The sequence below is a fragment of the Schistocerca nitens genome, chromosome 4, assembly GCF_023898315.1.
Source record: "Schistocerca nitens isolate TAMUIC-IGC-003100 chromosome 4, iqSchNite1.1, whole genome shotgun sequence".
NCBI classification, from domain to species: Eukaryota; Metazoa; Arthropoda; class Insecta; order Orthoptera; family Acrididae; genus Schistocerca; species Schistocerca nitens.
Window position 1 is genome coordinate 217,823,725 of NC_064617.1, and position 27,963 is coordinate 217,851,687.

At 37.8% G+C, this 27,963-nt stretch overlaps 1 protein-coding gene across 1 annotated transcript in view; it reads left to right on the top strand.

Moving 5' to 3' along the window:
* Window positions 1-27,963, top strand: part of LOC126252894 (uncharacterized) — a 55,050-nt gene that overhangs the window by 15,802 nt on the left and 11,285 nt on the right. The window contains exons 7-12 of the mRNA XM_049953864.1: window positions 8,594-8,773; window positions 8,961-9,133; window positions 9,214-9,324; window positions 12,770-12,831; window positions 13,602-13,661; window positions 27,610-27,846. Coding sequence (XP_049809821.1) covers window positions 8,594-8,773; window positions 8,961-9,133; window positions 9,214-9,324; window positions 12,770-12,831; window positions 13,602-13,661; window positions 27,610-27,846 — 823 coding nt within the window. The remainder of the gene's footprint in view (window positions 1-8,593; window positions 8,774-8,960; window positions 9,134-9,213; window positions 9,325-12,769; window positions 12,832-13,601; window positions 13,662-27,609; window positions 27,847-27,963) is intronic.

A 27,963-nucleotide genomic window follows, 5' to 3' on the forward strand; every position in this document is an offset into this window, starting at 1 on the left:
TGAGATTATAAGGGATTATCCTGTTCGTAGAAAAATTGATACAGTAACAAAATGTAGGAAAAAGCAGTGATAACAGAGTTAATGACAGAGGCAGAAATCACAGTTGATGTTATAGTCAAAGATCTTGTGGTAAATAGTTCATACTCCTGAGAACTGCAAGAATGGGAAATGTCATCCAAACATTTCAGAACATACACATTTAATTGCTCGAGAAAATATGTGCTTGCAAACGTATCGGGCACTATGTAGAGATCAGCAAATAGTGCTTTTTATCCTTTGTATCTTATTTTTATAGATGCCAAGTAACATCAAAAATTATTTTTTTCATCCAGCAATTCTGATTTTTTTACTGTTGAAATAATTATAATTAAAACATATATCTGTTTACATTCTTACCTGTGCACAGTATAGGCACTTTCTATGTAAAACTCAAATGCTTTTTGCTTTCAGATATTTCGTCTCTTGTAGGAGAATGGTAGTAGGAAAAAATACCAGAACCTTGTGTAACTTTTCGGTGTGCCACGACAACAAAGCAAACAAAACAATAAAGATTAACAAGACAACAAATCACAAAATGCATTTCTATAATAGGAATGAACTCAGTCAGGATTGATTATAGCTCCCAGTGGTAGCAGATGCTGCCATAGTAAGTTGTCTGCACGTGCGCAGCATATGGCATACTTGGAAATTTAGAACTCCAGCACGATCTATAGATCATTGATGTCGTAGACACACTTGTCATGGTTTTACACACAAGTACGAGAGGCGCAAGCACTTAGAGTACTCGATTTTGACCAGTAAATAGCTCAAGTAAAACCAGCTTCAGTGTGGTGTCATTGCACTGGTTGATGGGTGACGTAACAAGTTGTCAGCCAATAAGAGCACACTAGCCAGAAATCACGGACATTTCTTTGATTCTGTTGTTGTTGAGGTGGTCCTGAGTCTGGTTTGATGCAGCTCTCCATGCTACTCTATCCTGTGCAAGTTTCATCTCCCAGTACCTACTGCAACCTACATCTTTCTGAATCTGCTTAGTGTATTAATCTCTTGGTCTCCCTCTAAGATTTTTACCCTCCAACACTAAATTGGTGATCCCTTCATGCCTCAGAACATGTCCTACCAACCGATCCCTTCTTCTGGTCAAGTTGTGCCACAAACTCCTCTTCTCCCCAATTCTATTCAATACCTCTTCATTAGTTACGTGATCTACCCATCTAATCTTCAGCATTCTTCTGTAGCACCACATTTCGAAAGCTTCTATTCTCTTCTTGTCCAAACTATTTATCGTCCATATTTCACTTCCATACATGGCTACACTCCATACTTTCAGAAACGACTTCCTGACACTTAAATCCATACTCGATGTTAACAAATTTCTCTTCTTCAGAAACGCTTTCCTTGCCATTGCCAGTCTACATTTTATATCCTCTCTACTTCGACCATCATCAATTATTTTGCTCCCCAAATAGCAAAACTCCTTTACTACTTTAAGTGTCTCATTTCCTAATCTAATTCCCTCACCATCACCCGACTTAATTCGACTACATTCCATTATCTGTGTTTTTCTTTTGTTGATGTTCATCTTATATCCTCCTTACAAGATACTGTCCATTCCGTTCAACTGCTCGTCCAAGTCCTTTGCTGTGTCTGATAGAATTACAATGCCATCGGCAAACCTCAAAGTTTTTATTTCTCCTCCATGGATTTTAATACCGACTCTTAATTTTTCTTTTGTTTTCTTTACTGCTTGCTCAATATACAGATTGAATAACATGGGGGAGAGGCTACAACCCTGTCTCACTCCCTTCCCAACCACTGCTTACCTTTCATGTCCCTCGACTCCTATAACTGCCATCTGGTTTCTGTACAAATTGTAAATAGCCTTTCGCCCCCTGTATTTTTCCCCTGCCTCCTTCAGAATTTGAAAGAGTATTCCAGTCAACATTGCAAAAGCTTTCTCTAAGTCTACAAATGCTAGAAACATAGGTTTGCCTTTCCTTAACCCTTTGCACTCCGTAAGGCAGACACAGGGCGGCTCCGTGCGCTCTTATTTAAATAGCCGCCGCCTGGGCGGCAGTGCACCGCAGAGATTTGCACGGATCTCTTTGTAGAAACAATGTGACCGCTGGCCAACAATTGGGGTATACATAGGGTATCAAACTGCAGATATAACCATTCGATGAATCCGAAATTACTACTCAGACGTGACTGAACCTGACTGTTGACATGTGTAGCACTCGTCGGATTAGAAACATGGAAGTGCCCAGGTAATTTGCATAAATCATCGGCGACGAAAACAGTCTGGAAAGAAGTTGGATGATTGTAACCATTTTCTTGAAAAAAGTCCTGCAAATTCTTACTCTTTTGTAATGCCATATTCAGTAGTACACCGTGGAAGTGTTTCATTTCTTCCATGGTAACATTTCTCCAGTCCCACCATGCAGAATGTTGTGGAAGTGGTCACTTTACGTATTTTTGATGTAGCATACCTATTCGTTTCATCTGCTGTTTGTTGAAATAGGTTATCTGTAAAAATTAATTGAAAGAATCCGATGGGCGATAATGGAACAAAACTAGTTTCTGTTATAAAACCACACTTTGATTCGTCAAAAGGAAAATCTGTGAAGCCAGTGTCGCTCCACATTCGCCATGAATCCTCTGCTGAACCACCAGAAACATGCACATTGTCACTGTTTTCTTAGTCATTGTCACTCGAATTGTTTGGAAATGAATCACTATCATTATCAGAATCATTTTCACTCTTGTTTTCACTTAGAGAGTGCTCCTCAGAAAGGACTGTACGTGAAGAACTAGCCATTTCGAACGCGTGGACTTGAACATAATAATTACAATCTTTGACTTAACACAGCTGCTACTGTTCGACAGAGTTAACACTAGTTCTCCTAGATGGCTGCACACTGCGGCAATAATGCCTAGTAGGCTCAAAATACGTCTGAGAGCTTCGAAAAGTCGTGTCGAATGAGGCTCGACATCGGAGCGGAAAACAAATTTCGCGATGTCGAGTGGCACTCGACATTGGAGTGGAAAGGGTTAATCTATCTTCTAAGATAAGTCGTAGGGTCAGTAGTGCCTCACATGTTCCAACATTTCTACGGAATCCAAACTGATCTTCCCAGAGGTCGGCTTCTACAAGTTTTTCCATTCGTCTGTAAGGAATTGGCGTTAGTATTTTGCCGCCGTGACTTATTAAGCTGATAGTTTGGTAATTTTCATATCTGACACACCTGCTTCCTTTGTGATTGGAATTTTTATATTCTTCTTCAAGTCTGAGAGTATTTCGCCTGTCTCATACATCTTGCTCACCAGATGGAAGAGTTTTGTCAGGACTGGCTCTCCCAAGGCTATCATTAGTTGTAATGGAATGTTTACTCCTGGGGCCTTGTTTTGACTTAGGTCTTTCAGTGCTCTGTCAAACTTTTCACGCAGTATCATATCTCCCATTTCATCTTCTACATCCTCTTCCATTTCCATAATATTATCTTAAAGTGCATTGCCCTTGAATAGACCCTCTATTTATTCCTTCCACCTTTCTGCCTACCTTTCTTTGCTTAGGATTGGTTTTCCATGTGAGCTCTTGATACTCATACAAGTGGTTCTCTTTGATTCTGACTGAGCATATTCTTCTAGACTCGGGGTTTGGATTTGAAAGATTTACAATCAGTGTTGTTACTGAATACAGTACATTGAAAATACTTGCAAAAAGATGAGACTGAGTTACAAGTGACACAAGAAAAGGTGGCGGCTGGGCCCCTTCGTCACATATTGGCTCGGTCAGGAACATGTCATGTTGACTGCTCTGTTTTTTCATTGCTGCCACAATCTAGCAGTAGTTGTATCATTGTGCAATGATGCTGAATGTTGCAAGTTGTGTTGACATTTCCTCTCACATCTCGTCTCTTCACAGTGGCAAAAAACATTCCCTTAAGTCCGTCACCATCCATGGTGCAAACCGTATCATCTTCTGTGCCACTTAAAACTTGTTGAGTCACATCAGATGTCAAGAGGAAGGAAATGGGATGAAGTCAAGTAAGATGTCAAGTAAGAGTGTAGAATTGAGGTAAACGTTACTGGGAAGAAATGTAAAATTGAGGAATTTTTAGCATTGATCATAGTTTTTTCTCGGGAGGTATGAATTTATGGTGTATAATTGCGAAAAATGTAAAATTGAAGTTAAAGTGTATCTTCATTGGGAAACTTCTGCTGCCTCTCTTATGTGTAAGTGAAACTATACACCATAAAACCTGCTACCAGAGATCGTTTTTAAACTTGCTAAGGAAAGCAGAAGTGAAAGGTGTGTAAATTGAAACTCGTGTGTTTCATTGTGTTCTGTGTTGACGTATGTTGTGAAGTGATGTGTATGCAACAGTGTCTGTTGACTCCAAAGGAAACTGCTTAAATTTATGGATGTACACATACATCTACTTGGGTACTCCACAAATCATGCTTAAGTGCGTGATGGGGTTCGTCAAACCACCTTCATAATAATTCTCTATTATTCCACTCTTAACAGTGTGCGGGGGAAAAAAATCTTTCTGTGCTCGCTCCGATTTCCCTTATTTTATTATGGTGACTGTTTCTACATATGTCGGTGCTAACAAAATATTTTCACATTTGGAGGAGAAAGTTGGTGACCGAAAAAACCAGAAATGCCTTTGTTATGATGATGCCCGACCCAAATCTTGTATTCTTCCCTCCCATATTTCTCCATAATGCAAAACGTGTTGCTCTTCCTTGAGTTTTCTCGATGGACTCTGTTAATACTATTTGGTAAGGATCTCACACTGCAGAGTAGTATTTCAAAATAGGGCAGATTAGTGTAGTGTAGGCAGTCTCTTAAGTAGATCTGTTGCGTCTTGTCATTGTTCTGCTAATAAAGTGCAGTCTTTGGTTTGCCTCCCTCACGTAGAAAATGTGTTCTCTCCGGTTTAAGTTGTTTCTAATAGTTATTCCTAGATATTTAGTTGAACTTATGGCCTTTAGATTTTATTAGTTTATTGTGTAACCAAAGCTTAACGGATTCCTTTTAGCACTCATGGATGACCTCACACTTCCCATTATTTAGGGTTCATTGCCAGTTTTTGCACCACACACATAATATCTTTCCTAAATTGTTTTGCAGTTTGTTTTGATCTTCCAATGACTTCACTAGACAATAAGTGACAGCATCATCTGGAGACAACATAAACCGGCTGCTCAGATTGTCTCCTAAGTCGTTTATATAGATAAGGATCAGTAGAGGGCCTATAACACTACCTTAGGGAATGCAAGAAATCACTTCTGTTTTACTCTATGACTTTCCGTCAATTACTACGAACTTTGTGATCCCTCTGGTTGTGATTTCTCTGACAGGAAATCATGACTGTAGTCACATAACTGAGACAATATTCCATAAACACTCAATTTCATTACAGTGGAAAATCCAGGATGGAATGTAACAATATTCTGAGAAGGAAAGTCGCTACTCACCATACAGCGGAGATGCTGAGTTGTGTGTGTGTGTGTGTGTGTGTGTGTGTGTGTGTGTGTGTGTGTTGTTGGCAAAGGCCATTTGTCGTAAGCTGCAAGTGTGAAAATCTTTTTGTTGTGCCTATCTGCGACTCAGCATCTCCACTATATGGTGAGTAGCAACTTTCCTTCTCAGAATATTGTTAAAATTTCACTACAAGATGCTTCTGAGGAACTATCAAAAGCCTTATGGAAATCCAGGAATACGTAATCAGTTTGAAATCCCCTGTCAACAGTACTCAATACTTCGTGTGTCAATAGATGGTTCTCTTTGAGGTAATCATGATGTTCGAACACAAAATATGTTCCAAAATCATGCTGTGCATTGGCTGTACTGATATGGGCCTCTAATTTAGTGGATTGTCTTGAATATTAGTGTGATTTGTGCAACTTTCCTGTCTTTGGGTACAGATCTTTAGTCAAGCGAGCAGTTGTATATGATTTTCAAGTATGGAGCTATTGCATCAACAGTCTGAAAGGAACCTAGTTGAAATATGGTCTGGACCAGAAGACTTGATTTTATTAAGTGATTTAAGTTGCTTCACCACTCCAAGGATATCTACTAAGTTACATTGCCAGCTGTTCTTGATTCGAATTCTGGAATATTTACTTTGTCGTTGGTGAAGGAATTTTGGAGGGCTGTCTGTAGTAACTCTGCTTCGGCAGTACTGTTGTCTATAGTATACCATTGTTGTTGTACAGAGAAGGCATTGATTGTGTCTTACCACTGGCACACTTCATATACGACTAGTCTCTCTTTGGCGTTTCTGACAGGTTTCAAGACTTACGTTTCTTTGTGTAAATTATTATAATCATCTTGCATTGAAGTCCATGCTAAATTACAAGCTTCTGTAAAAGGTCACCAATCTTGGGGATTTTGCATTTGTTTAAATTTGGCTTGCCTTTTTCATTGTTTCTAGAACAGTGTTGTGACCTGTTTAGTGCACCATGGATGATCAGCTCCATCATTTCTTAATTTATTTTGTTTAAATCTCTCAATTGCTGTTAATACTATTTCTTTGAATCCAAACCACGTCTAGTCTACACTTAAGTGTTAATTTGGAAGGAGTGGAGATTGTATCTAAGGAAGGCGCCAAGCGAATGTTATCAATTGTTTCATCCGAGTTGGGTGGTCAGTTAAAGGAGTCAATTATTATTTTATTCCGGTTACCAAACATGACCTCTACACATACTAACTCACAGGAACTATCTGCTTCAGTTTCATTAAAAGATAAATTACTTCTAAAGTAACAAACATGCCACCACCCCAATTGTATTTAGCATATCCTTTCTGAACCAATTAGGTCCGTGGCGAAAATGAATACAAAGAAAGGCTGGATGAATGCTGCACCCACAAATTATTTGAATAAGAATTTGAGATGTGATGCCCTGTGTGTCAAGTATTAGATAAAGTTTCCAATCCTATTGCTGTGAAGAATAAGGTACTGTAAGCTTCAGAGTAGGAAAACAGAAGAATAAGACAGGAATTTATGAAAAGTGGATATGAATACTGGGGACATACTAGAACAATTGTGGAACTGACATCTGAAGAAAAGAAGTGATGATGAAGTGTGTGTAGCTTCTTAACAAACTGCTAGAGTTAGAATTGAATGATATTGATGATGCCAAAAATATGTATTGGAAAACACAACCACTGGTGGTTTGCCCCCCCCCCCCCCTCCGATGAAGTTCCCATATTTGTATAGTCTGAGAAGTTGTTAATCTGCATATAATCTTTCATGATTAAAGTTGTGTAAATAACTTTTTATAAAACAAAATACAAATTATGCATTGAAAATTAACCTTAATATAATGACTAAGAACCTCCCTTAAGTATTTCTTTTTCAGAAATAAATCATTGAAATGCTTTGTTTTGAAATGCAAAATAAATAGTTGAAACTGATACATAAATTGCTAGCTACTAGCTAGGGGAATGTTATTTCCAGCAAGTTCCCAAGCAGAAAATCTGAAATCTCTGTGACCTGAAATTCACAAACAAAACGTCGTCATTTCGAATTTGTCTTACCTTTGTTATCTAGATACATCTTTACCTCCAGTCGCTTTTGTGTGTTTTTTTGTTGCCTTTCATCTCAATAAACGCACCGCAAGCCCTTCCAAGCAAAGAAGGGGGATCCTTAGCAGACTGCGTGTGCAGTGTGGCAACATGTGGACGTAAAAAAAGTACATGGGTTCTTTCCACCAACTTTTGTGCTTCCCCATTTACTCGGTGTGTATGCAATTGTGCACAAGGAAACAGACATTGTGTCTACATATCTTTAGGGCAATAATATAGCTTTCCACATACGCTTCTGCATATTAGCACAAATGTTTTGAAAACCACTCACGGTAGACATTTTGCTTCCATTTTTAGATGTTTCTGTTTGCAGCGTAAGTCACTTATAAGGTTTTCTTGTAAGTTTATTTTGCAATATGTAGGCTCACCATTGTTGAGCTTGATAGTTTTCTTATGGTTGGATCAGTATCAAGTTTGCCTGGAATTATGCTTTTGTTTATGCCTTCTGTGTTTGTTTTGCTGAGATGTATAATTTCTTTGTGCTGTATTGGTCCTATGAAAGTATTCAGTTGTTTAGTATGATAGCAGAAACAGTTCAAGTAATGCATCTATTATTGGTATTATTATTTCATTTTTACACAAGGTGCAGTACCTCATACTGAATAAACTACTGCAATAATTTGTTAGTATTTGGTTGTATTGCAAGATAGTGTGTCCAAACACTGTATTTTGTTAAAGTACGCTTCTTCAAACTCTTCTGGCATAATTCGTCTAACTATATAGGGTCTGTGTATGATTCACTCACTAAGAACAACGATAGTTTTAATGGCTGTGAGAGAGCACAAGCAGGTACTCTGGAAATGCTGTAAATATGTTAACTTTCCTCAGTGTTTCACTGCACTTGTTATGAGTATCTGTTTCAAATGTTTCGTCTAAGTGTGAAACAACTAAGTAGCTATAGTTTGTGGCAACTGTACTGTGTTTTTCCAATGTCAGTTAGATAAAATTAGAGTTGTCTTATCAGTTCTAAATCAATTCCCATTCACCTTTTAGGCAAGGGACTTGGAACGTGGTGTTGAAATAGTGATTGCAACACCAGGACGTCTGATAGACTTTCTGGAGAGAGGGACAACGAATTTACGTCGTTGCACATATTTGGTTTTGGATGAAGCTGATCGTATGCTTGATATGGGCTTTGAACCACAGATACGGAAGATAATTGAGCAGATTAGGGTAAGTATGTCCATGGCACAAACTAGCTTCCAAGCATTATCTAACTAATCGTAATTTTAAACGAATTTTGTAATTCTTATTTTCAGTGTTACAGTAGATTTAACCACATAATGTGTAGGTTGTGTGTAATCTATCATGGAAAATAGTCTTATGTTCTCACAGTAAGTGTTGTTTTCTGTGTTAAAAGCCTGACCGACAAGTCCTGATGTGGTCAGCAACGTGGCCAAAAGAAGTTCGTAACCTGGCAGAAGAGTTCTTAACAGACTACATCCAGATAAATATCGGCTCTCTGCAATTATCTGCCAATCACAATATCCTTCAGATTATTGATGTATGTCAGGAGCATGAGAAAGAAGCAAAGTATGTACAGAAGTTATAAGTGTACTGTTAATATTTTTATTTTTATTATGTGTTTCAATGTTTTTTGTTTTCGTTCACAGGTTAATGAAGTTGCTGTCAGAAATAGCTGCTGAACCAGACAGCAAAACCATAATATTTGTAGAGACTAAAAGGAAGGTGGATGATATAACAAGAAGCATTGTTCGTTATGGGTAATGTATTCATTTAGTTGAAATAACTAGTACCATCTAACATCACATGGCAAATTGTCATCTGTTTTTAGAAAACAAATGGCTGCAACATACAGATCATGGTTGCAATATGATATAGGCTTCAGTGTCTTTACATTTCCCCAGAATTAAAGTATTATAGGAGGATATTTAATGGAAAATGCCACAGGCAGATTGTGGAGATGCACCAGAGTAGCTGCTATGTGGAAAATACAAATAAAATTTGTGTATTGTTGCACAATTTCAATCTACATGTGTTACAATGCTATTTACATCTGTTCAAAAGTTTATTCATGACATAAAATGAGGTGAGGAGAAACAATCTGATCGCAAATTTTCATATGCTCTGGATACTATTTTAGGAGGGTTGAAACATTCATAGTGGCAACTATTTATTTACATCTTATAAAGAATAGGCACATGTTTCAAAGTTTTAATGTTTATCAAAGTAGTCACCAGCATTGTATATAAGCGATTGCTAGCAATTTGTAAGTCTTAGGATATCCTCGGCAGTGTCAGTTTTGTTGATAGTTAAGTGTAGCAGCCTGTAAAATCTCTGTAACAGTTGTGGAGCAAGTGCCATGACATGCTTCCTTCAGTTTAGGAATTAAGTTGAAATGACATGGTATTAATGTTTGGGGTGCGTGGTGGATGATAACCCAACAAATCAACCACAACCTGCGCCCTATTATTATCCTGCAAAATCATAGGCTGGTCCTGCACATAGTGTCACCTTGTTTCTCTAAGCTGGTCACGGGTTATGTTTCACAAATGAACAGCTTTGTGAAAGAAGCAGGGACACTGTTTGCAGGACCTACCTGCCATTTTGCATGACAATGCTACAGTGCATATGGTGAAAGCAGCGATTGATTTGTTCAATCGATAGCATTGGGAAATGCTGTGCCAGTCACCACAATCTCTGGACTTAGCCCCTGTGACTTCAACTTGATTCCTAAATTGAAGAAAGCATTTCATGGCATTTGCTTAAGAACTGGCACACCGTAACTACCAACACAACTGGCACTGCTAAGGGTATCATAAGACTGCCATGTCACTGGCAATAAGTTATACACAATGCTGGTGACTCTATCACACTTGTCCTGGTGTTCTGCCACTGCTGATCTGGTGTTCTGCCACTGCTGACCTTGTGCGTTGTCCCAGATAGATGTACGTTTCGTGCTCTGCAATTTGTGTGCTGATTGGTCTCGCCTACATAGACCAGTCCACATTGCACACCAATTTCATAGACTCCTGTGGAGGTTAGCTTGTCAATTTCCTCTTTCGTTGAGCCTAAAACATCTTTTATTTTGTTATTGCTTCAGAAGATTGGCTTGATGTCGGCGCCGTGGAGAATTTTGCCCACACGTTCAGTGGGGTAATAGGGATATGTTCTGTGCTTCCTTCTGCTGTTCCCTGTTTCCTTCACTGTTGTCGTCATAGTTTTATCTATCATATTCTTGTCATAACCATTTGCTCCAAAAATGGATCTGAGCTTTCGTAGTTTTGCCTTCAGGTGTATGTCATCACTGATCGTGTGGACCCACCTGATTAAAGTGTGAAGGGCAGACTTGTGCGTAGTATGATGGTGGTAGGAGGCATGGTCATGCTGGTGGCTTTTCTGTATGCTCTGCAGCCAAGTATACCATCAGGCTTTCAGTAAATGTATATGTTGAGGAAAGGCAGCACCCCATTCTTTTCAATCTCAATTGTAAACTATATTTTACTATGCTGTTGATTGAGATATTGGTAGAACTTCAGTAGTTCTTCCTCACCATGTGGCCAGATGAAAACGCATCATCAACATAACGTAGCCCGCAATTGGTGTAATGGTGCGCTGTTTCTTCAAATGCCTCCATGAAGATGTCTGCTGCATTAGGCAAGACAGGGGAACCCAAAGCTAAACCATCATTCTGTTCATAAAATTCCCATTTCCACCGTGCATTTAACATTCTTTGTCTTTTCCGTGTAGTACCAAAGTCTCGATCAGAAGGCATGTAGCTATGACCAGTCACAAAAAACTTGATTTCAACACTTATTATATCTTTCTGAAACAACCAACATTAAAACCATCAACATCATACAATTTTTGTTCTAGTTATCATACCACAAAATGAGTTCCTTCTTGTGAGTTAATCCTGAAGCCATGAGCTTTAATACACGGGATACCACTTCATTACGTCCTCGACCAGTTAGGCCTTCGTGCCACATGCACTTTAGTGATGTTCCTGCATCGGTATGTATTCCCAAGTTGTGGTTTGAGAGCTGTCATGAGTAAAACTTGCTGATGTGTGTCAGCGTAGGTGTAAACATAAATTGTCGCAAATCTATGGACACAGTGCATGCCTCACTTAAGGGCATCTGTGAATATGTAAAATAGATTTTCATCAAGTCCTGAGGTGTCTTGGTGTGATTGTGACAAGTTTGTGGTGTAGACTTGGCAATTCATTAGATGTTATTTTTGCCTGCATACTCACTTTATCACATAGTTCACCCATCATTTCTTGGATTGCTGAAAGAAACATTGCTGTAGAATTTTTTGAAGATGGTAGAATGATATTTGTAAGTAACTGAAGGAGCCACATATATTTCTCTAAAAGAAGTGTACGTGTGGCTTAAATTTAAATCAAGATTGAAATATTCTTTACTTGACTTCCTTTTGCTGTTTCTGAGGAAACTATTGACACATTCTGTGATGTGGTTCACATTTTCATTGTTGAACTTCTTTTATGAGCTCGAGAACTTGGAGTGTGTCTTCTACAGTCCTTGCACAGTGTTCCTGCCTTCTGAAGTTTCACCGTGCCACTGCCATTCCTCTTACACCCATCAGATGTTTTGTGAACTAACTAAAAGGAAATCTTTGTGGTACTTCCAACCTTTTCCATGTTACTGACCTTGGCTCTTACAACAGTTTCCGTGAAAAATTTGACATTGCACAATTTTGGTACTTTCAGCATTTCCAGTGCACAATTTTGGTACTTTCAGCATTTCCAGTCTTCACTTTTGATAATAGACTGACATTGTTGTAGCTATATTGTAACCATCACCTTTTGTTATGATCATGTACAAAGGACATTCACACCAGAAAGTTCTTTGATCCTTGCCTCCTGTGTAAGCATTAGAATTAAACCTTCTGAAATGTGTAATAAACTTTGGATCATTGTAAGATGAAATGGAAAGCACACCTTTAGCGTGTAGAATGTTATATTCCAAGTGATATTGGCGAGGTGCTGAAATTTTGCAAAAACATGTAGGACAAAAGATATATTGAGGAGCACTATTACCATTGGCTGTTGCCAGGATCAGAATGGCAGTTTAACTGATAATCATGCTGTCATTTAGTTTCGATGACTTCATTATTTCAAAATATCTACTTATTATCCATATTTTTGTACAGACCATTTGCCAACTGTTGTTTTTCTTTATTTAGATGGCCAGCTAAAAGTATTCATGGAGATAAATCACAGCAGGAGAGAGATTATGTATTAGCAGGTAAGGTCAACAACATTTTATTTAAGAATAATTGGAAATTGAGCCCAGTTTGCAGTTTTGTGTTGTGTGATACATTGTAATTTGTAAAGCAGTCGCACTTGTGCAGTATGCCTGTCATCATTTTGAAATCATGGATCCTCTGATTTTGCTGAACTAAAATTTTATTCTTTGAAGTGTAGCTTGGAGTAAAAATCCACTCTCTAAATACACCAGTTTAGGGACTGGATGTGTATGAAGTTAGCAAACTGTCTCAAAAGTTGGCAAGTCTTAATCTTCAGGGTTTGTTGCTTTTGCTAGTGCTCACTATTTGCTGCATTGTGTATGTGTTGAGTAGTATACATACAAATAAACAAGATCTTTAATTTGGAACAAAGAAGAAATCTGAATGTAATTTTCTAAGTTATATTGCCATGTTCTACTTATTAAGGTGCCTGTGAATGACATGTCTTCACTATTTGGTGAGTAGCTATCTCTGCATTCTCTATCAGCCCCACCCAGGGTTTGTCAGTATTGTCCATTTCTGTTATGTGAGAATCATAATTGAACATTTGATAATTAAGGTAATTAGCTCATACAGACAAATTACTAGCATTGACTATTAGCCAAACCTTTCTTACTTTGCTGTTACATTTAGAACAGTGGAAACCAATAATATTTTAGAAGGAAGATCTCATTTGATGGTATTTTGCAACCACCCAGAAATCATTTTTATTGCAATTATTAAGAATTTTTATTCTACATAAAATTTCAATGTAATTGTGTTTTTCCAGAATTTCGAAATGGGAAGGCAGCAATTTTGGTTGCCACAGATGTTGCTGCCCGTGGTTTGGGTAAGTACAGATAGATTACTCCAAAACATTATTCATTTCTCCATGTTTCAAAGGTAATTTTGCCATTGAAAATTTGGATGTAATGGATTTGGAGTACAAAATCTACGCATTAGACAGTGTTCGTAACTTTTATTTCTGTTCACTGATAAGAAAGACAACACTGTTAGCTCAGGCAAATCACGCTTAATACAATACTAAAATTGAAGCAGTTATTTTTATACACATATGACTGTGAAAATTTCTAGTTAAAATTTTTCAGTGTTGATTACATAACAGAATCATTTGTTTCATCCAGGGAGAAAACACTATACTCATAAATTGCATTAGTAATTTAAGGAGTACAGATAAAACCCATTGAATAGTTGAGACACTAAGTAGTTGACAGATATGTGAAAAAGCTAGTAACATACTCTATCTTATTTATCTGCCTGTCAGTGACTTAGCACATAAACTGTTGTGAGAGTTGTTTCTTCTGCTCCGTACATAACATTCCATCAAGGAACTTATTGTCATTTATATTGCATTAGTGTATCTAATTACAGATAGTTCTGAATGAATGCCATGAGATTAATGCACTGTGTTCATGTGAGTGAAAACATTCTGTTATTTTCCAACATGGAGTTAAGTGTGTTATTACAAATCTGTGTTTCTTTTTCATCTGTGATTTCTTTGTTGCACTATCATTCACGTAACAGTACATTTTGACAGTTTTCAGTATGTTAGTATTTCTTCATCAGAGTTTACAGCTGAGAGGTTGATGTATAAAAGGGGAAGTTAAATTCAGGTAACAGCCAATCATCTCATGATGACATTAGCAGACAATGCTGCATTGGAGTGGTAATAAGTTATGTTATTTGTAATATTCCTTAAAAGTGATCATGCTATTTGTAGTTACATAAATCATTTAAAACCCATATCTATATAGGTTATTGGAAATATTACACTTAGCACCCATAACATATAACAGTAATAGTTCTGAAATATGTTATAGGTTATATACTGCAGCCAAGTTCAAGATGTCAAATTATTAGATAAAGCTGACCTGTTATTCCCTTAAGCCTGCAGTGAACGTGATAAATTTTAAAATATATGCACTACCAGTTATAGCTTATTTATTGCCCGTGGTCTTTTTTAAAAATAAATGTCCAAAATTTATACCAGGTGTTCTGTTGGAGGTGAAAAGACAAATTGTGGCAGTGGTCACCAGACTGGTTGACAAAATAGGAAAAGCTGATGCCCTGTAAACATTATATCTTAGGATTATTCACGGTTGTTTTCATGCATCAACATTGTACATGAAACATCTGACAGTGTTACAGCGAAACCCCTATTTATTGTTGATTTGACTAGATGAAATAGTGTATGGAGGTGTGCTGGAAACTACTTAAACAAACAGCATTTATGGATCACTCAGGTCACACTAAATGGTGGTTTCACTGTTCAGCTAGCTGTTACTTTATCCTTAAGAGGGTCTCCCAAATTTTATATCTAAGAATCCCACAAGAATGTGAAATTCCAGTGGAGCTATTAGGTAAATCTATTTTTTTCCCCCGTAACATTTGGTGGAAGGAAACCATTGCTCACTAAAGATGCAAATGGAGTAATAGACGTTCAGTGAATTTGTGTGGAGTAATCCTCATTAACTTCATAGTTTTTAAGCTGAGTAGTGAAAAGTCCTCCACCAAGTGTGTTTCATAACTTAGTTGCAGTCGTGATAATAACATTCATTCAACTTTTTGTAGTCCAGCTGTCATCTTGTAAGCATTTTTAATGCCAAGAAAAAATATACTGGTGGGTGTTTGGTTTAATTTATGCCTACTATGACGGTTGGAAAATGACAATGTGTTGTGATAAAGTCTATCTCCTTAATTAGGTTTATCAGATGCTAAAGATTACACATTTCCTTTGCTTTACACACTGCCTCACTTATAGAATATTACTCTCTAAATTTATATCATATAGGAATTGGGCTTCTCAGGGCATGCCTTCATAATCTTCTGAAGCACCACAATCTCTATACAAGTAAGATGCTTGAGAGAGAACAGTTGTTTTGTATAGTACAGTTGCAGTAAAGCTGGGGAAACAGTTAGATCAGGTGAATGGAAATCGCCAAGTAGAGATTATAGCATGATTTACAAGTAGAATGTACATACAACAAAGCTTTTAAATGTAAAATGGTAATTGCACAAAATGCAAGTGGATTTGGGTGAAGGAAAGTTCACAGTATTGGAAAGACAAAATTACGCAAAGGTGGAAACAAATCAGGTGGCCAAAAAAGTGGATAGCGCAGTGTCAAGACATCCTTTTCAGCAATGGACTGGTGATTTATTGCTGCTGAATAAGTTAAGTCGTCGTCATATAGCAAGAAATAATCACTAAAGATGAAGAGTTCAGAGTGCACTCATTTAAGTTAGTGTTTCAACATTATAGGATTTATTAACTGTTTTACAGTTTCTTTGAATAACACCACAGTTACTTAAACTTTGTCTACAACTTCCCACTGATCTATCATAGTGCAGCATGTTTTTTTTCCACTTTTGAACAAATTGCATCACTTACCCAATCAGATTTTGAAGCTTTATATCAGATTTTATAAATCTATGTCACTGTAAAATCAGCAGTGTTGTGAAATTTGCTACCCCTCTTTCTCCTCTATATATTTGCAAAAGTTTTTCAGCCATTTGGTCTCTCACTGTGCATTTAGTCTCTTCACTGTGTGTGTGGGTGGGTGTGCGCGTGCGCTCACCTGCCATACTCAAATATGTGAGAGTATCTTCATTTCCATAATCTGTCTTTTAAATTTAGAACATGTCAGTTACTCAATGCTGTTAATGTCTGTCAGCTCTTATGTGCCCTCTTGGGTGCTTTGCTAGGGTACTAAAGATTTTCTCAAGTGTAAAGTAAATTCCCCAGCTATGATTACTGCATATTTAGAAGTCATTGTGTTGACAAGTGAGAGAATTCCTGTTAGCAGTGTGCTGTTTACTAATAATGATTTTTATCAAGTGAGTTAATTACAGCATTGAAGTCTTATTAATCTTATAAAATTGTGTGTTTGCAGTTGAAAGTGCATGCCATTCATTGACCTTAAAAGCCAACTGCTATCACCTTCAAGCAGCATATTTCATAAAACTTCTTATGAATGAAAAGAATTTTTGAATAGATGCATTATATAATGCCAGAAAAAATTAGTAAACACTTTTAGAAGTTTAAATTTCACTAAAGATTTATTGTTGTAACAGTGCATATGAAGCACATGGAAATGATCACACTTACAGGTCAATAGCACACGCAGTTCTGAGGTTCCAGATATTTTATGCTATTCCCACTCAACCTGATCATGTCATTCAATAAGAGATTGTTGACAGACAAGTTGCTCAAGACACTTCTCGTCCCATCATATACCACTTATGCTCAATGGAGGGACATATCTGGAGATAGTGCTGGCTGGGAAAGTTGCTGCATGTCTTGCAAGGGAGCATCATCCTGTTGAAACAGTACATCACATTCCTGTTGCAAGAACGCGTCTTAACAACATTCTGCACCTACCGAGCTTCGGTTACGATCCCCTCCAGAAACGAGAGTTTCAGCGTATCGCACCCCAGGCCATAAGGGCTGGGGCAGCACCATTGTTCATGGGTGGATGCATTCTATGTAACAGCATTCACCAGATCTACACTGTATACACAAATGACCGCCACATGCACGCAGGCCAATCTGCTTTCATCATTGAAGACCAGGACGTGATGTTCCATCTTCCAGCTGAGCCAAGCATGTTGATGCTGTGGCATGTGTGGAAGACGGGCTAGAGATGTGTGTGCCCATAGCCCCACTGCTAATAACCAGTTCACAGCATCTGGTTTGACAAGCCCTCTTATCTGTGCTGTTCGTAGCTGTATGATCTGCCACGGCTGCCCTTACAATACGACAATCCTCGTGGGTGTCTGTGCTGAGTGTATGTCCAGAACCTTGTCTACAGGCAAGAGAATATTCACGTGGCCACTACTGACACCATTGGTGCACAATTGATGCAGCACACCCAACTTGTTTGATAATTTTCTGAAAGGACCATCCTGCGACTGCCACTCAAACGGCAACAATTTGACCCCTTTTAAACTTGCTGAGTTGGCTGTAGGAAGCACGTGTGTGTGTCTGTGGCACTGTTGCTTGTTTGCTTCACACATTTGCATCTCACTGATCCTTCTGGCTGTGAGAAGTCCCTATTAAAAGGTAGACATAAATGGAGCTCTGGTAGCTATGCCACTACGCTATCTGTTGGTGGACAGTGTTGATACCAGTGCCAGTACATCTACTATCACCAGGAGCCATATGCTCTCATTGGATCAAAATTGTCATCTTCCTTAAGTGCACTTTTTTTTTTTTTTGTCTGGCAGTGTGTTCACTGGTTACTCGGGTCAGTATCAGTATTGAATATTGAGTAACTATCTTATCATACTTTGTGTACTAATGACAACAAATCTCTATGCATCTTACTGTCAACACACTATATCCTCAGGCTGTGCATCTAAGAGCATCCATGTTCCATGAGCATCATAAAGGTCTTCTCTCAGAATAAGGTAGTGAGAGAATCAGTGAAACTGAATCAAGCATACCTGTAGGAGCAGCGTAAGTTTATACAGTCCGTTAGGGATATTACTTTTTAATTGTGTCTCTTCAGATTTGCTGTTAGCAATGTTATGGTGAAGTGTAAATGTTTGACAATACCAAAATACAGTCTGGTAAGGGTGATAAATGTACTGAGAAGTTCTGTCAAACTCGCATGTTACTGAATGAACCAATCGGAAGACAGCATAAGAATATAGTGCATAGCACTTGTAAATCAACCCTGGCATGGAAGTAATCGACAGAACAATCGGTTGGTGTTCATGGACATGCAGTTGTTGAGTAGCCTCTGATCACAAATATAAATTCACTGCACCATTTAGTGGGGCAAGTAATGCTGTGATTGGTATGTGGAATTGGTTTTATGGAGGGTCAGTTCACAGTATATGAAGTTCCTCTTTGGGTCGGTGGATATCTAGTGGATGCGTAGGGAATATTATTGAGTGCATTGTAGTGGCACTGAAATGGAATTGAGGTGTTGTGGTGCTCTTTTAACTACACCTCTGATTTAGGATCAAATCATTAAAGCCTGATATGATGATCATGAAATAGTGTCATATAGATCTTATAATTGTATTTTTCCCTGAGACATTTAAGTCTCTTCTTTATCTACGATTAATGCCTGAAGCAGAAGAAATGAATTAAAATTTGTATTGTGGCGTGGACTTGAACCCAGGTCGTCTTGCTTGCTAGGCAAAATGCTAACCATTACACCACCAAACAATGGTATAGTGAAGTGGAAATGTCGGAGAATACCAAATACTTAATCATAGCAATGTTATAATGAAGTGGAAATGTTAGAGAATACCAAATTTCAATTCATTTCTTCTGCTTCAGTCATTATTGTAGATAAAGAAGAGACTTAAGTCTCAGGGAAAAATATAATAATATCTATACGGTCATGTATGGTACAGGACTTTCCCATTACATCCAGCACTGGGGTGCTATTCCAGTGCTGGAGAGATCTGGCAGTAGTGACAATGTAAGGGAAAATAAGCTGAAGATACGGATTGAAGTTTGTGTTGGAGAGGGCACTCAACTTGGGTAGTTCGTGCAGGAATGTTAACCATAGAGCTGTGGTGGTGTAATGGTTAGCATGACAACCTGGGCTCGAGTCCCGGCCGCAGCACAAATTTTAATTCATTTCTTCTTATTCAGTCCTTATCGTAGAAATAGTGTCAGTTACATCAAAAACCAGTCTGACAAAGGTTCTGATAAATGTTGTTCACCAGTCTTTGGTATGGTAGGAATGGGAAAAAGAGTTCGCCATTCAGTAAGAACTTAGTGGAATGCCATTTTACAGATATGGTGATGTGACTGTAGCAAAAGGGAAGCATTCAGACAGTTAATTAGACAGTTGATGTCTCTTCAAAAAAAAAAATGACAGAAATCGCCTGGAGACTTCTGGCCATGTGATGTATTTGAAACTCCAAATTTGGAGGTCTCAAAAGTGCATATACAGTCAAAAGGGGCAAGTACTATATGAATTGGAGTGAGCAAACCCATAGTGGAATCGGTGTAAGTTGATTACTGTTAGTTACAGTGGGCTGCTATATAGATGACTTGTTTTCACCTGCAGCCATTTGTGCTTCAGAGTTGAAAGCTGGCAACAGTGCTGCAAGCTCTCGGGGATCTTTCTATGCCATCTCGACTGTAACAGGTTGTATACGCCCCAGGACAATCTGGGAAAACCTGGAAATTTTTTATAATGCCAGCAATGTTTCATCGTTTTAGTTTTCAGTTAAACTTTCATAATTTTTACTGGTAAGAACTGATATTCCAACAAAGAATTTTACTGTATCCCACTACTGCAGAATAATACTGCAGCAATAAAACACATAAGTTAGAGGGAAAAGTGTAAGTTGCAAAGGAAATGCACCATTTACAACAGCAAAACACAGTGCACAAAGCGTCCGTCAACAGCAAAATGTCTCAAAGGATTTAGGACGAAGACAATGCAATACTTCATAACAAACTGCTTCTAATGAGCATGACATTATAATGTTTACATAAGGCTCGTTTGAGCAATTGCCAGTGGAGCTTGTGCGCATGCGCACTTGAGTCACATATGAGCAGCACATTCTCCCACATCTAGCTACTTTGTGTGGCAGTTAGCTGAATCAGCAGTAGGAACGAGCAGCCAGAAGGTACATGGAAAATTTTTCTGGTGCACCCAAGCTGACCAATTCATGGATGCACAAAGCAGTGTGAGTTGCAGTGGGAGAGAGGTTAGAATGCATTCACATGATTAAGGAAGGTTGAAATATGTTATTAGTTTATTTCGGATTTTTAGTTTGTTTCTACATTTTTGGCAGCGAGTCGTTAATCGCCTTGTGGAAAAATAATCTTTTCTGCACAGGCAGTCAGTTTATTTGAAACAAAGTGTTTCATTTCACACTGTTGGCTAGTTTCAACTGTTTGCTAAATTTCAAATGCACGTTTTCATCTTCTGACACGTATGGCATTATACCATAATAAAGTACCAAACATGAAATAATACAGTACTGATACTCCCAAAACAGTTTGAGTCCTGAAAACCACATTGAAAAGCTTAATATCAGGCTGGGGCCTTACTTTTCTGTGAAGCTGGACATAAGAACGTGTACTTGTAAGCCAAATTATGCATTCCAGTGTGGTTTAAGGAATTCCAATGTTATTGGAATATCTGATGTCCTGTTTATTTTTGTAGCACAATATAAGATCTCTCAATGCTATTATGTACGAACATACAGGCTTCCTATGTCATTGTAGCTGGGCACATTCAGTGACGTTTCGTTTCCTGGTGCTCTCTAACAACTGCGTGACTTAAAACAGGTTGCGGAAAATATTGTGAATATTGATTTGATGAGAGTTACTTTTAAAGTAATTTTGATTTCACACAAGATGAATTATGTTACATTCAAGAATGTGCTTTGAATTTCTTAAATCACAGTGCGTTTGACTCTCATTTATAACTTAACCCTTTGAGTGCCAGTCACTTAGCAAGAATTTCGAGCCCAGAAAACTAGACATTGTCGTCATTTAAAATTTTACTGACACACAAAAAACGTGTATATTATATGTGAAAGCTTAGCTTTTCTATTAGTTAAACTATGTATGTTAATTTAAACCACTAACTTTTCCTACTGTTGTGTTTGCACTTCATAAATATTGTTGCTATTGGCTGATTACATCACGTGTCCTGTGCTGTGAAAATCTCCTGTCATCAGCTGACGAGATCACGTGACATGAGCCAATGAGCTACGATTGGCTTACAAAAGCTCATTGCAATCTCACTCAATTACAATGCTTTGAAAACTAATGTGCTGTGTGAAATTTGAGTACATGATTTCGTAATACGAAAATATGCAGTGTACAGGTGCACCATCAAAGACCTTTCCAAAATCCTTTTTCGTTTTCTAAAGTGCCAAGAAGTATAAAAGCTTAACAATTCAAAATGATTGATAGGTTTTGTAGTTCCAAGGGAAAGAATACTGTCACTTAACACAGAAAAAGTGTATTTTTAATCCAGGGGAAAACCAGGAGTTTTTTCTTGTACCTATATACACACCCTGTGTACAAAAATTTGATATAATTATCACAGGAATGAAGTTACTGAAAAGCTTAAGTTTTAGTGTATTCAAATTAGTTGGTCACGTGCAGTTTTGAATACATGGTGTTAGATCATAGCATGTGACTGCAAAATTTTTCATTTCCCATTGCCTTTTCTCGTTTCTCTACCCAGTCAACATTGTTCTATATTGATTTTGGTTGTGTTGGTGACATTAGGTGCCTAGATGGCCTTTTCGATGCTGTCATACTGCCCCCTACCCCATCTACATGTGTCTGATGTAGATTTCAGATCTGATGTTCAGATGTGATATTTCCCAAGTGTTTGCCTAAAGTGTATCTGAGGCAGAAAGTGGGTACCAGCCCAACATATACCTCATTGAGTGTGGGTAACAGGCTGGAAACCACACGCAGGCTGGCCGGCTCCCCAGCCCTCGACGTTAATCTGGGGTTGGTAGCCAAGGACATCCCATCTTGACCAGTAGGTTGTGTTATAAAGCACTGTGTTGTTACAATCAATGAAAATAAAGATAACTTTCCTATGAGGTAATGACTCAGCTAGTCTCTTTGGTATGTCCTCTATCCTTTTGACACTACCACTTTAGGTTTAAGAAGAGCCTTAGGGGCAGTAGCAAGTTGAATTTCTGACTTTCTTGCTGTACACAAGACTCTTTTGGTCTTGGGGCTTAGTCTTAGTTTTGTAAACAGTGTTCACTTTTTGTTTTTGTGTGATGCCACCCTTAGTTTTAAAACACTATTTGTCTGACAGGTTATTCCTTTTAAATGGCTCTGAGCACTATGCGACTTAACTTCTGAGGTATCAGTCGCCTAGAACTTAGAACTAATTAAACCTAACTAACCTAAGGACATCACACACATCCATGCCCGAGGCAGGATTCGAACCTGCGACCGTAGCGGTCGCTCGGCTCCAGAATGTAACGCCTAGAACCGCACGGCCACTCCGGCCGGCTGTTATTCCTTTTAAAAATAAGTAAATGCATAGATAAAAACGTCTACTTAGCAGGACAACACACATTTAAAAATGTATTACAGTTTGCAAGGTTTTAGAGCCAGTGGCTCCTGGCAGAAGGGTTGATGATAAAGGAAAATAGGGAAGGAAAGTAATGGTGAGGTTTAGGGAAAATGGCAGAGTTCAAAAGAGTTACTCAAAATACCAGATTAAGGGAGACTTACCAGACAGGGTGAGAAGGAAACGATAATCATGGTGGACTGCCTGCAGTCTGTCTTTCCTTCACAACCTGTTCGGGAAGTCTCCCCTGGCCTGGGGTTCTGGGCGACTTTTCTGAACTCTTCCCCTTTTCCTAAACTTCACCAGTCTCCTCCCCCCCCCTCCCCTCCTCTTCACCCCTCTTCTGTCTCCTGCAGCCCTTCTGCCAGAACAAGGAACCACTGGCTACAAAAGCTTGCAAACTGTAATACCTTTTTGTGTGTCTCCTCCCGCCGCCGCATGATGAGTAGGCTTCTTTTATCTATACAGTCACTTACAATTTCAGAAATTGATTGTTTTCTTTGATAGATTGTTTCTTCTCACACAGAAGTGGAGGTGGTTTGTTAAGCCTTTCAATTATTTTGATATGATGGGGAAAATAAATAGATATAGGAGATATATTGCACATGAATGTAAAGAAGTTACTATTCTCCAAGATTGAATATGTATCAACATACTCATAGGGGCATTGTTGGATTTTGTGTATTTAAATTATTGAGCCTAACAAAAATTAATATTATCAAATACTTGTGTTCGGAAAACGTGTTCCAAATTGTACAATATGGAACAGGTTTAGTCATTTGTTAAAGCTCCATTTGTGAAAAAAGTTCAAATTCTTGGTTTTTAAGAAAAATGGAATAGCAGTTGACAAAGCACAAAGTTAAATGATTATATAAGAAAACAGGAGTGATAGAATGTTTGGTAAATGTTGTCATGATGTAACCTGCAGGATAATGAAATATTATTCTGTAGCACTTAAGAGAGAGAAATTAACACCTTGAAAATCGTTTGGCAGTCATTATTATAAATATCATTGCTGCTAATTTCACTCACAACAATTTAAGCTGTGCTATTAGCTCCCAACCTAACCAACACCTTGAAAATCACTTCATATTCTGTATGGGGGCCTAAAGTTTACCACTTGATAATATCTTCCTTGAAATGAAAAGTATTGCTCATTTGACGAAAAATAGCCCAACAAGTTTCATGTAGTTCATATATTTTCCTAACAGATGTCATATATGCAAATGTTCAAAACTAGTTTGTATATTATTCGAAAGACGCACTACCATAGCTCTTGTTCATCATTGCCAACTTTTCCTCTGCTCAGACTAAACTGAAGTCTACCTTAACACAGCTACTAAGTGTGGGAACACTTGTAATAACTACATGTATATTTATTGTTAAGTTGACTTTGGTGGGGGACGCAGCACTGGTGGCACAGATTGTTCAGGCTTGATAGACATCTGTCGATACATAACAAGGAAGTCCAGGGCCCAAGAGTGTTTTCTGCTTAATATTTGATACTTGTAAACATTACTAGAAGTTCAGTATAATGTCAGCCACTTTTTTTTTCCCCCCCCCCCATGAGTTTTGTGGTGTGAACTACGCACAAATAGGTGCAAATCATTGTGAGTATAGGGAGCTTGAAGGGGCCAATAAGAAGGTTTAAAAGGTTGGAAAACATTAATACTTGAAATGTTCAGTGGGGTTATACTGTATGCCCACATATGAAAGAGTAGTGGTTCATTTCAGCATAAGAAGTAAATATAATGTTCATTCTCCCTCTCTATTAACTCCTCCTTCCATTCTCTTATTCATAATTTTTTAGTGAAGTATACCTGTCAGTTTTGTTAATTTAGAAACACTGATTTCAATTTTGTTAACATGCTTCAGAAATAGTACAGCTGTTGTATTTAAATTAACTGTAAGTAAAACAGTTGTTGTCATGGAATGTCTCTTGCCCAGTGATCATTTCTGTAAGCAGACTGACTGAAACGTGACAAAACAGGATCTACAAATAATAGTCAGTCACACTGTTGGGATTTGCTGTGGAATATCAAACTGCTCCAGCATTTAACACATACTATTTTTCCTCAGTGAAGTGGCACACAGTGTGTATACACATAAATGACCCTGTACGCTGTCAAAATTACATTTACATCTAGCATTACTGCTGAAATACATCTGTGTGCAGAAATGGATACTTCTACTAAACCTATGTTGAGGTTCAACTTGAGTCCCTTCATTTTGTACCTTTTGAACTACTAAGCATAACTTAAAAACAGTGCTTAAAATATGCATGTTTACTCAGTCTAATGATTTTTTTTCTCTGTTCAGGCTGCAGTTTTTCCGTTTACAAAGTCTATAAAAATTTGTTCTCCCTCCCCCTCTCCCTTCCTCCTACTTCGAATCCCCCCCTCTCCCTTCCTCCTACTTCGAATCCCCCCCTCTCCCTTCCTCCTACCTCAAATCCCCCCCCTCTCCCTTCCTCCTACCTCGAATCCCCCCTCTCCCTTCCTCCTACCTCGAATCCCCCCTCTCCCTTCCTCCTACCTCGAATCCCCCCCTCTCCCTTCCTCCTACCTCGAATCTCCCCCTCCCCCCACTCCCATGCAAACACACACACACACACACACACACACACACACACACACACACACACACACACACACTTGCTAGCAATTAGTCGACTGTCTATTACTAAAATGCCACAATATTTACATGTTTGTAAAGGAAGTCACAGTTGATTTATTTTGTAAGCTGACCTCTATTGTAATTCAGTATTCTTTCCCCCTCTACATTTTTGTGAATAGTAAAATAATAACTGTATACGTAATGTGAATTTAGATGCACTCTGCTGATACAGTATTTGTAATAAACTAGATCATAAATATATTATTAGAAAAGTCATTAGGTTTCTCAAAAATACACAAAGTCCAGAACTGTAACATATTTGTAAGAAAGAAAAGGAGAAAAAGAAAGTAAACATTTCTGCACTCATTACACTGTTTATATTTTTCGGTAGCCTAAATTTTACTTCATCTTAATGACTTTTACGAAGCATTTATAATATACCTAGTTCTGTCACCAGTACTCTCTTTACTTTTTTGGCCACGTTTTCAGGAAATGTGTGATCTTTGCCTGTTTTCCTTCCTTTTGTTTAAGATAATATAAAGTAGATTGCAGCTGGAGGTGACCAGTGTAAATTTTATTCTACATTTACCAGTTCGTTTGTGATGCTCCACTGAATTAATGGTATATATTATTGTTAATCAAGCTTGTGTTATTAGTTAAGCACAATAATTTATGTACCCTTCAGTTTATTCATAGAGTTTAGCAACAACAAATTCCATTTATAAATATGAAGTAGTGTTTCTATAAAGAAGTTGTGGATGATTCTTTATTATGATTTCTGAGAACCTCGTTTTAGCACTAAAATTGCTCAGAATTTCCTTGAAATTAATTTAATGTTTGCTTTTATACATAGTTTAGAAGTAACTCAATCAAATTATTCATTTGGCACTTCTGAAAATTGCTTTTTATCTGGTGATAAAGCAGATACAGTTGTGAATCAAACCAGTAGTTCCTTTCTTATTTGTTGAAGTGTTGATGAAAGTTTGATTGCGTACATATTTATCTATAAATCATCAGACTTTTGGTTATATCTTGATAGTTGGGCATCAATTTTATATTTGTCAACTAATCAGTCTGGTTGTTTCTTATTTTTCAGAGGCACATGCAAGATAATTTAGTAAAAAACACATGTGCTTTATAGCATCTGTCTGGCAGTGCCTCTGATTGGTTGGTTACTCCTCGAGGGCAACGGTGTTGAAGCCCACGGGAGAGCCAGCCACAAGCAGTTTAATTCATGCCACGATTCTATGAACACCCTTCTCCTATCGTTTGTCACACCCCTACCCACTCAACTCTTGAGCAGTTAGGTTCACAGCTGAGTGATATGCTGTCAAGGAATAGACAGGTAAATAAGTTCTTGCCAGAAATTTATATGCATATTGGCACACACAACTCAGTATAAAGAAAACTCAAAATACACAAATTTAACTCCTTGGTATCAAAATTCAGTGCCAGTATGTATATACGAAATGGTTTTAAGCATTTTGTCATTCAGTATGTTATACAATAATATTACTTTTTTTTATTTTAAAAACTGTTTTGTCATTGTCAGTTCAATACTACAATCATTTTATAGATGTTGAGTATTGCAGTAGTGGAATACCAGGTAATTTGAGTAATCGGTTTTTAGCTGATAGTGTGCATTCATTCTTCTTTACAAACTATGCTAAGGCAAATAAAAAAGGACTACAGTTGGTGAATACATAAATAATGGGAGGAATGGCAACAATGCATAATGGATACTGAAAATATTATTTTTAATTTTAATTTCATTGCTGAGGTACAGTGGTAAAGAACAGAAGAAATAAAGGGAATAAATATTTGTTGCCAGTACAACCACTGAATGTGAAGTAAAGGTTGGTTCATTCATATCCACTATTACATGGTTTATTTCTCTGGTGGATAAGACTAACCCACTCTTTCCAATTTCTCATGTATTTTTTTCCTTTAGTGTCTGAACATTCAGCTATGAAGGATTGAATTCAGTATACATTTGCTGTTGCCCTGTGACCATTTTTATGTCGATTTATATTTTTTATCTGTCTTGGTATGGATATTATAAGCTTTATAGTTTTGTTGCTTGTAAGCCATATAATCAGTGTCACAATGTCTGTGTTTCTTTGCCTTCAGATGTTGAAGATGTCAAGTTTGTCATCAACTTTGACTATCCTCAGAGTTCAGAGGATTATGTCCACAGGATAGGGCGAACTGGACGATCAGATAAGACAGGAACAGCGTATGCATTTTTCACACCAAGTAATGCAAAGCAAGCAGGTGATCTAATTTCTGTGCTAAAAGAAGCCAATCAAGTAGTGAATCCAAAGTTACAGGAAATGGCCTCTATTGGAGGTGGATTTGGAGGAAGAGGTAAAACCTGTTGTATTTCCTTATTTAAAGTAATTATTTGTTAACTTTTATGTTAATAGATGGGGGTACAAAACATTTACTGATGTAATTCACTATGCACAAATTGTATCACATCAT